Source organism: Haliotis rufescens, unplaced genomic scaffold, assembly GCF_023055435.1.
Source record: "Haliotis rufescens isolate VD_foot unplaced genomic scaffold, xgHalRufe1.0.p SCAF_5, whole genome shotgun sequence".
NCBI classification, from domain to species: domain Eukaryota; kingdom Metazoa; phylum Mollusca; class Gastropoda; order Lepetellida; family Haliotidae; genus Haliotis; species Haliotis rufescens.
In genome coordinates, this window is record NW_025964223.1 from 37,910,890 (window position 1) to 37,924,376 (window position 13,487).

A 13,487-nucleotide genomic window follows, 5' to 3' on the forward strand; every position below is an offset into this window, starting at 1 on the left:
TCCAGAAAACAAATGTTTTACAAATATTATTCTTTGATTATACATCACAGAATATCTTTAAAAGGTATCATTTAGTTTGTAGAACTCTTCAATCAAATGTGTTTTATTTACAGCTAACCCTAGATTTGAGCACAAACATGATGTTTGTCTTTTCAATCAAGTCTGATCTACACGTTTCTTTCTTGATTTTCACCAACCTACTTCTTTCTGTGTAGAATTGTTGCCATCGTGCGTCTGAACCTTGCTGGCCACTGACTGGAACATATTCAGAAGAAACTGCTTGGACGTTGACCACTCTCTGTAAACAGCAAAATAGGTGACTTCATTCCAGAATCAAGGTGTTACTGTGCTGCACCATATTGTGGTGTGTATCAAAGTGATTCATGTCAATATGTATCCCCGCGAGATCCGGGTTAGAATAGGTCTTCAGCAACTCATGCTTTCCGTAAGAGGCAACTAACAGGATCATGTGGTCAGGTTCGCTGACTTGGTTGATGCATGTCATCGTATCCCAATTGTGTAATTTGATGCTCAGTGGATTGTTTGGTCCAGACTTGAATATTTACAGCACACTCACTTCATACAACCAGCACAGGTTGTAATCTGTAATCCCCTTGGGTGGCCAGTAATATGTTAGCAGTTATCCATATTTCCAACCTAACCTAATCCTACCATCCACATCTTCCCGAAGAAAGAGAGTTAACTGACTATAAAAGTCCAGTTTCCACCCTTGCCAAAGTAGGCTGGTATTATGGAGTTACATTATGGCTGGACTAACGAGTCTATGCGTAGTCCAATCAAAATCGCGCACCGAAATTGAAATCCGGTTCGTAAACTGTCGTGTAGATTTCGGTCGATTGCAGGATTTGCAAAGCATGTGCACCGCCAACTCGTTGTCAGCAGATATTTTCCAAATCTTTTCATGTTTTTAATCAAGGTGCTCACGTGATTTGATGCATTTCATGATGTAAGATCCGTTTTATCACAATATAGATCTTGATTATCGATCAGATCGTCCTGACTGGGCGCCACCATTTTGTGTGAAGAAAACGTAAGTGATACGAGAGGTGGAATCTGATTGGCCCATAGGGGAGGCTTAGAAGGGACATAACTGGTAATAGCCACTGGTGGCGCTACGATCGAGCCGAGTAATTCCAGCCTTGTTCGGCAAGGGTGGAAACTGGACTTTTAAAGTCAGCTAACTCTCTTGCCTCGGGAAGATGTACCATCCACGAAGTCACTTCATACGACCAGCACAGGTTGTAATCTGTAATCCCCTTGGGTGGCCAGTACTATGCTAGTAGCTGTCCATACTGCCATGTTATGTATTGGTACAGTGTAGTTTGCTATGTCTGTCAGACAGTCCTACCTCAGGGAAACAATGTTCAGCCTTAGACATTCTGTGTTAGTGTCAGGTGTGCCATGAGACTTTGTCTCTACGTACTTAGAGTTTATCAGTAACTGCTTACATAATACACACCATAAAGTTTGCGCAAGCAGACAAATACAGAGATGTTTGAAGAGCTTGAATGAACCTTGCATGGACTGCTAACTGACCCGAGGCAAGCCCCCCTTTAACACCCTGTCATACGGATGTTCACTGTCCACAACACTAGAGTCCCAAATGCATACTCACTTCAGAAATATAGCTGGCAGTTTGGCGCCATACTCAAACTGGTCATCAAAAGTGATGAAGTGTTTTGTAAGCAAGTCAAACTCCTCCTGGAAAAATAAACACATGCAAAATACTTTAATTTTTTTCACTGAGAGTTCTTATTGTAAACAGATTAAAGTCCCAAACTTTCCAAGTTATCCAATTTGTCTGTTGTCCATCTTATACCCACACAGGATCTTCACCTTCTTCAGAACACTAAGCCTACACTTACATCTGTCTAGATGAAAGCAAAAACAACACATGTCATGTCCAGTCCCAGTTTGCAGCAAGTACCACACATGAATCAAGTCTTATCTTCCTGTCTGGTAAGGATAGTCCATATCTTTACTCTAAAATCTAAAAGTTTAAGTTGGTAGTTTTTTTAACAGCCTGTAGCCTGGGATCCGATCTACAAAGTATTCGTAGAACTACGACATTCGTAAGCCTATGATAAACAATATAGTTCCGATAGCTCATAACCCTACGAACACTTTGTGGATCTGGCCCCTGGCCCCAATGACAGGCTCCAAACAAATGCAGGAGTTTTACACTGAAGTAAACTAGTTCTTTGTCAACCAGAGTAGATGTTGAAACAGGATGAATATTGATACTTGTGTATTGATGCATAGTAAAACACCTAATCAACAACTCGCCTTCCTAGCACAGAAACTGATGATTTGCACAGTTCTCAAAACTTCTCCACACCAGTGCTAACTCAGTACCAGTAACAACAAAATGTGACAAGTCATTTATTCTACTCCTGTATACTTTACACAGAGCCATGCATGATCACATGAGATACTGGACAAGACATATAAGCCATTTTGAAAGTAGTAGGATTATTGTCTGTATAATTAATACTTATATACCCGTGATATGTTTGTTTTTGTCTAAATACTTCCATAATGATATTTGACACTTGATATTGGGACAACCAACCTTCTGGGCTACAGGCAACACATCCTGTCCAAATAGGTTGTTAATGACAGCTGGGTACATTGCTGACCTCACGACCTCCATGAGGTCATCACTGCCTGAAGGATCAATGATGAGGTCAGGAATCCATGAAATAATCTGGCTTAATCTCACGTCTCAATGTCACATGCTTGAGTTACAGAACATAGCTTTAGTCTCAAATTTGTGAACTGTGTTAAAAATATACTTTCTCTCAATTTAAATAAGTTGAAAAAGCAGATGACAATGTCCTTAATTTGTAGATATCCCACTGAAAGTTATTGCTGTTTTTCAGTGAACAAAATACACAACAACCTAAAACAAGCATAATTGTCAAAATTTGTAAAATTCTTTAAAAACTTGTATGTAACCTGATAAGCATGATAAGAACAGAAGCCAGTCATACATTTCAGTATTGGAGCATCGCAGACGTGACAACATCATGCCTTATACACTTTCACAAGGGGAAAAAACAACAAAATCACAAACAAATATTTTTCACAAATAAGTAAATAGTCATAGTCAAAATATATTTCAAAATCTAATCTAAAATAACACTAATATTTACCTCCTGCTAGCTTCTCAAGATTTTCTCTAAAGCTCTGACACAAGTGATCCGAAAACAAAGCTAGTTGTGAGGCAGCTAGTTTTCCTTTCACTTCATCATGGATCTTTGTATGATATTTGAAGAAGGAACTCTTTGGCAGTGAAGCTGAAACATCATTTAAAAGTGGAGATATTTGTTGTTATCTTCACCTTGTCTCAAGCATTTTCAACATCAAAACCGCATATTATGATTGAGATATGGTATACATATATTACATATGTTATAAGTTACAAAGGAACACCTGAGATAAAAGACACAGCCTGCCCTAGGTGTTGCTATCCTATCCCAGTCTCTGCTGTCAAGGATAAGCTGTTAGGGTCACAACCTTCAAAGGAAGCCTTGCTATCAGGTGGGCTGCATAGAGATGTTTTTTTACAGTAGATGTTGAAATTCACCTTCTTGTCATTGTACAGAATTCTCTATTGATAACAGTAGCAGATTTGAATCTATTGTGTAGTGCAATTAATGTGATGAGATGATCTTGTCTAGGTGTCGGGTTTTTAAGGCCTGTGATGCCCAGGTCCATTGCAACTCTACACAACTGATGGTACATGTACCACAGTCGAGAAATAATACTTTTTGATTTGCTAAACATTCGGTCAGCTTGTGATGTTGACGTTCCCCACCCTCCCCATCCCTGTCGTACCCACATTTAGCCATTTTGTCTGTTCGTTGAGATACTGTCTTGGAGGTACATGTATTATTAAGCGTGCTACTAGCTCAATTAGTGTTTACACACTTTGGCTTCTGTGTGCACAAGCATCACTGGCTGTTCATGCATGATGTGAAACTTCACTGTGACTAGATGTTGCATTCAGAAGCAACGCCACAGTATTGCCAACGCACACCTCAATGATAGCTATGTTCAAAAGCATTAGTTCCCTTCTTTACTGTCATAGTATATATGGTTCAAGTGAGTGAGTGAGTGAGTGAGTGAGTGAGTGAGTGAGTGAGTGAGTGAGTGAGTGAGTGAGTGAATTTAGTTTTACGCCGCTTTTAGCAATATTCCAGCAATATCACGGCTTCACACATTGTTACCATGTCGGGAATTGAACCCGGGTCCTTGGCGTGACGAGATAACACGTTAACCACTAGGCTACCCAACCGCCCCCATATATCATGATATATGGTTCAAAAGCATCTTCCTCAGTGTGCTCCATCAAACATAAAATGTATTCCAAAGTTTTACACAACATAACATTCTCAAGAATTACTGTAGTTGTGTTGACAGTGTCCCTACCGACACGATTGGTGGGGTCTTGAACAGCTTTCTGAAAGTCTACATTTGGAGAATTGAAGAACTTGTCAAAGTCTTCAGCCTCCATCAGAAATGTATATCTTTCTCCAGCAACACACAGGGTAAAGACTGGACCAAGCTGTTATGTAGAAATTACATTTTATAATGGTGTCAATCAAAATTACTTAAGGACCAGAACCAACTTTTGTATTTCCACACATTTCAAAGTGATCATGTTGGAGAAATAACAATACATTGTACTGAGACATTTAATAAAAAAAATCTTCAACTTACAACAGATCAGTCACGATTGATCTGATTGTTTTTTAAACAAAATCAGTCAAACTTCTCGCTCTACTACATGTGAAATTTGACAAAGAAGATTAAGATCGCTGATCACAGCAGGGTTTTATGCCATGCACAAATGTGCATACTATGCACAAATGTAGAGATTGGATGCAGAAAAAAATACACTGCGTCCTGAGGGACAATAATATGCACTGTACCTACATTGAATTAAAAGTGCTCAAAATGTTTGAATGTGTGAAAATAGTGCTATGAATAAATTGCTAATGATTGCTATGAAAGTGTACGAAATTAAAAGTCCGAAAAATGTATGCTAGAATATATGAATTTACTGCTGTGAATAAATGATTATGAATATGTACTGGTTAAGGCAATCTGGTTCCAGACATCCTGCTTTAAAGGGGCACTGATCTAAAGCAATTCCCGGGACTGGTTGTTGCCTATGTTATTGTTTTTTCCCTGTGAGTACCCGGATGGTACGCAATGCAACTGAGCGTGACAAGAGACTGGGCTACCGTCTGCAAGGACAGTTAAATAAACTTGGAGGCAATGTTTGTTTTACCCATTTTTGAACACTGATTGGTTAACCGTGATCTATAAAGATTTTGACAAAGGGCATGTTAATTAATTTCTTCAGCCTAAACAACCAGACAAAAAGAATGGCGGAGCTCATCGGTTGTCGTCATTTGGAAATACCCCTGATTATTATAGTTTAAAAAAAAGTATCAATGCAGTGGAAGCATTTTCGGATTCGGATTGCGTCGATAATACGATTGCTACTCCCTTGTTGTCATCCACGTTTTCTGGTATAACCCTACACTTGTGTATTTATCGTCATTCACTTGATGCTCAGTTAATGAATTTATTACAGGTATAATTAGTGGTATTAGGGGTAATTATTTAATCTAAATCCAGGTTTGAAGTGAGGTGAAATGTGTGTTGATTTACTTTTTTTGTAAATCAGCAGATCGTTCGTAGTCATCTAAGCATTAACAGAAAATACATTGATTGATTAATCACTGTTATCTTGCACGGTGGATATGTCAAAAGTGAGTGTTTACATGTCTAGGTTTACTAAAACAAAGGGAATACACTCATATCCTTGTGTGAAGTGCTGATGTAAAAACAACATACTTTGTTCAAAGGGTTAACCGATAATACGTTGATTAATTGCTCATTGTTATCTAACTCAATGGATTTTTTAAGGAACCGTGGACGTTTTGAAAATAGTTGTCACGTGGGCTTTCTCAGCCGACCTTTGAGACTTGACACCTATGTGAAACACTTGAAACACTCTAAGTGATCAGTTGAAATGACACGGGTTATGATATCCCGAAACGATATATATATTTTAAAATATTTGACTGTTACAGAGACATGTGACATCGAATACATTTCTTTGTGCAGCTTCAGACGTTTGGGATATTGTTCCTTTGTGTGGATATTCACGGATACATTCCTCGAACAAGGAAGCTGCCTAAAATAATACACATAAATTTGGTAGGTTGTAATTATGATATTCGCATTTTGTTTTCCTTCATTTGCAGTAGCATTGGACAGATTCATTCTTGTTCCTCTACGTCTTGGTTGGGAAATTCCTCGATGCGCGATAGATGTTGTTTTCACAAGTCTTTTCCTTTGGGTATTACAGTCAATTTGTAAAATGTGATTCTCTCAGGCAATTTATAAAATGTGTAAATTTTTCAGTTATTTTGACTGAAAAATCTGCCCACTTCTTTAACAGATTGACCAAAATTGATTACGACGATCAAAATGACCTAAAAACATCACAAAAGATTATTATGTAGGATTAGAAGCCAAACAATATAGAAATGTACTTTTCATCGTAATATTTTCAGTCTCTTGGGGTTGATATTAAACATAAAAATGTTTGGAATTCGTAGAGTAGTATAGGTAATGTGGGTTCTGGACCACTTCCACTGGAGCCAGATTTATATATCTATACTGCTACTACAGGGGGGATTTTTTATGCCAAAATGATTATGCGATTCAACGATAGTCATAAGATTAAGTTAAATTGACTCCAGCTCACCAATACCTGGGGCCAATCATTGCTTTAGATGAGCCTAAATGGTAATGAAAATATTCTTGATTATTTTTATCAATAAAGCGATATTCAACATTTTTATTAAGTTCTTCGTTCATTTTACTAGGAGACCAGACTATATAATTACACTCTTCTTGTAAATTGATAAGAAACAATTGATAACCGTATTTGGTTGGTTTGACATCACTGATATAATAAAAACCTTGTGGTAATTCTCTCCATTTAATAGCTTTTTCGATTGTTGTGTTGTAATTCTCCATTATTATATATATTTATGTAAGCATTTGTCTAAATGTGATCTAACGATAGTAAGCAATCTATTTTTAATCTCCAACCAGTTCTTTGGTTTTGGCACGGAATAATTGACGCGCTTGTTGCCTCCCCTGTTCTATGAACTTTTTTTTCTCGTCTTCGCTAATACCATTGGTCTTACGAGATTTTGATCGAATCTCCTGCTTCATTGCGTTGTATTTGGTGAAACTCATCCTCGGATATCTTACAATCGACCATTGCTGTCGAAATATGATCCTCAATGCTGTTCAACTTTGCTTCGGCGAGTATCCAAATACTATCGTGTTTTAATGCTTTCTTTTGCAACCCACGAGAAATGAATTTTATCGCTATTCCTGCCAGTCCTGAGACTCCAGCCGCTATTTCCATGCCAAGTACGATAGGCGCGGCGATTATAGTTGATAATAAACCAACACCTGCTACACCGAGTCCCATGCCAGCTGCTACAAGCGCGGTGTCAACTTCGTCGAGAGCATTCACGGCTCTGCGATACAATCCAAGTCTCAACTCCCTATCCTTCTCTATTCGATGTTTTATGTCGCTTATTTGATGTAATCGAAATCAATCAACAGTATCCATATTTTCAAATGCTTCATCGAGCGCTGGATATAAACCCATAGTGTATATTACGATCATATAATAGTCTTTAATTGGTCTTGCTTAAATGTTTTGAGAGCATACATCAACCTTATCAAATGTATATTATACGGCAAGAATATCTTAGTAAGAGAAATACTACCACTTTTAATAATTTGGACCCCCGTGGGGGTTGCAACGGGCGATGCTCCGATATGAATAATACTGCAAGGTTGACGCTCGTGTTTCTTGAGCCATTTAATCGATAGACCTGGTAATATTTCGAAGGCATCTACCGGTACATCTCCGAACAAGACTTCAATAATAAGAGTAGAAAGATTAGGTATTGCACTCAAGTTAACTTTAATTTCATTGAATTCAGTAACCAAATTTAAACTAACGTTTTGCATTGCTGGACGACTATATAACATATGACCTGGGTTTTCTGACAGGGGAGTGACCAACACACTTTTTCGTTTTGATGGGATATAAGCCGCGAGTACGATGCCACTATTTATTATCTTAGTTAAATTATGTGCCTTACCCGTCATCACATACGGTGGGGTAATGACGATATTCAATAGCCACTCGATGTTTGCTTCGACCATAGTCCATTTATTATCATCGTTGTGAGTAAGATTGTACGAAGTGTTTTTCTTAAGGAGTCTACTAACAACGTCGACATCGCTTAAATCTTCTAGATTACCCGTGAATGTAACCTCTTTCCGCTTGTATACATTATCGTGTAAGTGTAAAGCGTATAACTTACCATCGGTACCGGGTTTACCGAATCCTTCTGTGTCTCCGAGATCGGAAAGCGCAATTGTATTACATTGTCTGAGCGTTCCAGGGCCTGATGCATCAACCATTATTTATAATATGGAGTGTTACACTTAAGTATCCTATATGTACAGGTTGGTGTTTTACATCTAATACAGAAATTTTGAGGTCTGAAATAATACCCCGCTTTAATTTTTTATATTGTAATGATGAGAAAGATTCCATTCTACCGCTATTATATTTTTCATTTTTCACTGGAATAGATCTGAGCACAGTTGAAGGACTTTCTAGTTGAATATTATCCGTCGTACTGATTTGATCAAGATGGATACACGACTCTTTATAGGGAACTAAATCGGGCAATGTATCTCCATGTATTGTTATGTTGAATTCTATATGTTCGGGGAGTGGTGTAATTCCAAGTGTAATTGCTAAGGCATCGTAAAGAAATAAAAAAAATTCTCCAGTTTCTATTTTCACTGTCCCATTCAACTCATTTTGTGTGAGACTAGCTCCCAAAGGCTTAAAAAATTCATCATTGAGTGAGCATACGCTGTAATACCCATCAGGTATAAAAAAATTCGCTAATAATTCTATAGTGTTCACCTAATAAATTTACCCCATTATTTCTTTTCGCAGCACTTATATTGGTCCACCGAGGGTAATACGTTACGTCACAGAGAGCGACTTCGAGTTGTCCATCTGAGTTATCGATAGTACGAAGCAGTTGAATAGACTGACCATTTGTTATTCCCGGGAGTGTAACATACATATTAAATATACAATGATACTATATCACAACTTAAATATTGAATCAACCATTATTTATAATATGGAGTGTCACACTTAAGTATCCTATATGTACAGGTTGGTGTTTTACATCTAATACAGAAATTTTAAGGTCTGAAATAATACCCCGCTTTAATATTTTATATTGTAATGTTGAGAAAGATTCCGTTCTACCGCTATTATATTTTTCATCTTTGACTGTAATAGATCTGAGCAGAGTTGAAGGACTTTCTAGTTGAATATTATCCGTCGTGCTGATTTGATCAAGATGGATGCACAACTCTTTATAGGGAACTAAATCGGGTAATGCATATACATTCACTGTTTTGTTGGGTGGTAATGTTACTGTCTGTCCAAATCCAAGTGTAATTGCTAAGTTCTCGTTAATAACTATACCTGTTTCTCCATTGTATATTTTCACTGTCCCATTCGACTCATTTTGTGTGATACTAATTCCATTAGGCTTAAACATTTCATCATTGAGTGAGCATACGCTGTAATACCCATCAGGTATAGTAATGAATTTGCCAATACCACTGTTTTCACCTGGTATAAACATCTCATTATTTCTTTTCGCAGCACTTATATTGGTCCACCGAGGGTAATACATTACGTCACAGAGAGCGACTTCGAGTTGTCCATCCGAGTTATCGATAGTATGAAGCAGTTGAATAGACTGACCATTTGTTATTCCCGGGAGTGTAACATACATATTAAATATACAATGATACTATATCATAACTTAAATATGAAATCAACTTACATTACTAATCAATCGATTATAGTAACTGCCTCTGGTGCTGAGTTTACCGTTAAATTCCACGATATCTTTGAAAAATACAGTTTCACAGCAACTAACGATAAAATGATTGACGATTGATTTAACCGTCCGATGCAATTTTGGCAGAATCAGTTAAACTTTGCCGTATGGTGTGCCACAACGGTATGTGGCGTATCTGTTAATGCCCCAGGATTTAAACTATATAAGTCTGTTATATTATTTCACGTGTACTATCAGATTAGACGTATACTTAAAGAAATTAATGCTCCATTACCGATAAGAGGGCCTTCGAACGTATTTGTCAGGAATTTAATGTTTCTACGAGTAAAGATTGGCGTATTAAAGGACCTAGCCATGGTCTAGGTATTCCGTACAATGGACAAAGAACTATTAAAGATAAAAGCGATTATTTAATTAAAGAGGGTGTGATCCATTCAAGCTTTGCTCTCTCAAATAAAAAGAGTTTAATGCAGATCGTATGAACTTTGAGAGTGGCATTCCTTATATTATAACAAAGTTTGTGCATCCAAACGATACAACAGACGCTTGGAATGAATTTCTTAATGATAAAACGGAAAATAATTTTACTAACCCAGGATTTGAAAGAGTTAATGAATCAATAAGAACTTATTTATGGGCAATTCTCGGTGCACAATCGCAAACACGAACGTCCATTATCGGTACTGGGACGGCGTTCGATGCGCAAAAACAGTTTGTCGCAAACGTGGAGGACGCCATTAATTCACCAGTTGACATACCATCGCCTATAAAGCGTTTTCAAGATGCATTACAGTACGCTCAATCCAAAGTTGAGTTCGTTTATGCGCCGGGATTATACATGTCTCCGAGTAATATGGAACTTAAGATCGGTCAAGTGATAGGCTATAATAATAAAATTGTTATTGCTACCGGTGGTGGTCTTAGCTAATAAATTCAATAGCCAGGAAACAACACTCCCTATTATACCGGGAAGTGCGGCCGCGGCTTTCTCAGCGAGCTTTCCCAGTGCTGAACCTAATGCTTTTAAATGCTTTTTTATCCACTCTTTTATACCATCCGACGTAGGCAGTGATCTGCCACCACCTGTACCACCTGTGCCACCGGTTAACGCGAGAGTCAAAGTCGATATAATAAATCCCAACGCGGTTAAAATACTGGCAATTGTTATTCCCTGTTCTCTGAACAATGTTTTAATTTTATCGGCCAGTGTAGTGTCATCGTTGAGGACTCGATCAATAGTTTCTCGATTTCGACTGATTTGCGAACGAAGTGCCTCTCTATTACTGGAAGCAGCTTCGAGGTGGGCCGATCTTTCGTCTTCTAAGTTACGCAATCTTTCCGCTACGCGGCGTCTACTGAACTCATCGCCCGCCTGTTCAAGTTTTGTTTTCTCGTAAACTATATGCTTGTCGATTTCAGATATCTTGGCCATATTATTGGTGAGTTCTCCCCGCATTGTTCGCATTGCCTTGTCAAGACCTCGTAATTCCCTAATACTAAACTCCGAATATGGTGATACACTGACCGTGGAATTATCGTAGTAGGTACCCAAGATGTCTTCGAGTCCATCCGAGGCCACCATCGAGGAAGCTTCCAAATTATCTATGTTGTTAACGAGTTCAGTACGCACAGTCCAAAGAGCCTTAGTAGTCTTCGCGGAACAGTGCTGATACCGTGTTTAGTGGCTATCGTAGACCAGGCTAGGGGCTTACGAGTACGAGAATGCATAAGGTCAATTTCCGGAGAGCCACGCAGTCACAATATTCCTTTACTATCTATCGTAAACTTTGAATAGTCACGAACAATAGGATTATCATCTTTAAAGGTATCGTAATAATCATCAACAGCTGGTTTCAAAAGTTCATCATTTACGGTTGGGTTCAAAAGTTCATTGTTAACATTCATAAAGCTGGTTTCATCAGTACCCTCTTCGATTGGATTCGGGTTATCGAAATAATCTAGATCAATATCAGTCATTTTTATATTAAACATATGGTTATATAATTTCAATATAACAATGTCTTCGCAATACGGACGCAAGTTAAACCCACAACGTAGACTTCGAGATCCATTAGGGGTCAAAGCAATTCGTCAGTCTGTAACTATAACTAATAACCCTAGTACCATCAATCAGAATCAAACGCTTCTGGTTCGCTTTCCTAATCTCGGCGCACACGATGTGTTAGTTCCGGGAACTGTCCGACTAGCATTTACGATTATTTTGACTTCTACCGACGTTAACAGGGAGCCCGTTCAGAACATATGTCGTGCAATCGTTAAGAAAATTGCCATTAAAATTAGCGGTAATGAGGTTTTGAGTATCGACGATAGCGATGTATACTATTGTTACATGGATCTCTGGAGAATGGATAAAGAGCGGGAAAACTTACAGTACCAAGGTATTTGTAATCGGAACACATTGAGACTGCGCGTGGGTGCTGAAAATGGCGATGGTACCGTCGTAAAAGATAAGGCCGTTGCCGACGCATTAGGTAACCGATTCTATATTCCCCTAGACTTTGAATTACTAGATTCCCACATGCCCTTTTATCAAGCATCCCTAGGCGATAGGTTAGAATACGAATCACTTTTAATGACTACGGTAGAGTAATCAGATCTGGTGAAGATGCCAGCTATTCCATTGACAATATCTCGCTGGAGTACGATATGATAACAGATCCCGAATTAGCCAGACAAATTTGTAACCATTATACAGGAAGTTTAGCCATTTTGTACGATCGCGTGCTGCGACATCGAAAGATCACGAGGGACAAAAAAGATATGATGTGGAATATCAATCTAAACGTCCCCACGAGGTCGTTGAAGGGTATTTTAATGTTGTTCGAGGACCCCTCCGATGCGTTTAAAAGAAATATCGAGAAGTTCTACAATCCCAAGATTACAAAAGTAGAATTGACTATCGAGGGCGTTCCTAATCAACTACATAGCCAAGGAATGCTAGCCTATCACCAGTGGGATGAGATTAAAAAATACCTCACCATGAAGTACGCGCTATGGCTCGACATGTGAACAACGGACGATGACCGGCAGTGGGAGGAGAATAGAAAATGCTAGCGAGGGTGTCACTATACAGATAACGAAGCTCCAGGAAACGGCTGGTAAATTAAACATATATTTGTACGTGATTATTGATGCGCAACTTAATATACAGAATGGACGATTCGTGCAAGCAATCTATTAATAATCTTTTACCTAAAGATCGAAGCGCTTATCAAACCCATAGAAAATAATCAAGATAATAATACGTACAAAACTCAAGAACATATTCCTTGTGGGTTTGGATATACATGTATAGTTGTAAGGTATGATGGGAAAACAAACCAGCCCGTGATTTACAGAGGTCCTGATGCAGCGGGAAAGTTCCTAGAATATCTACAAATTGAAGAGAGAATAATCAGGGAAAAATTATCGTGTAAGAAACCC

The 13,487-nt window shown here is 38.3% G+C and overlaps 1 protein-coding gene across 2 annotated transcripts in view; it reads right to left on the bottom strand.

Moving 5' to 3' along the window:
- Positions 1-13,487, bottom strand: part of LOC124116332 (24-hydroxycholesterol 7-alpha-hydroxylase-like) — a 33,294-nt gene that overhangs the window by 14,157 nt on the left and 5,650 nt on the right. For both annotated transcript variants that reach the window (XM_046477627.2, XM_046477626.2), the window contains exons 2-6: positions 4,456-4,591; positions 3,177-3,320; positions 2,594-2,688; positions 1,637-1,722; positions 202-298 (exon numbers count right to left, since the gene is read on the bottom strand). In XM_046477627.2, coding sequence (XP_046333583.1) covers positions 202-298; positions 1,637-1,722; positions 2,594-2,688; positions 3,177-3,320; positions 4,456-4,591 — 558 coding nt within the window. The remainder of the gene's footprint in view (positions 1-201; positions 299-1,636; positions 1,723-2,593; positions 2,689-3,176; positions 3,321-4,455; positions 4,592-13,487) is intronic.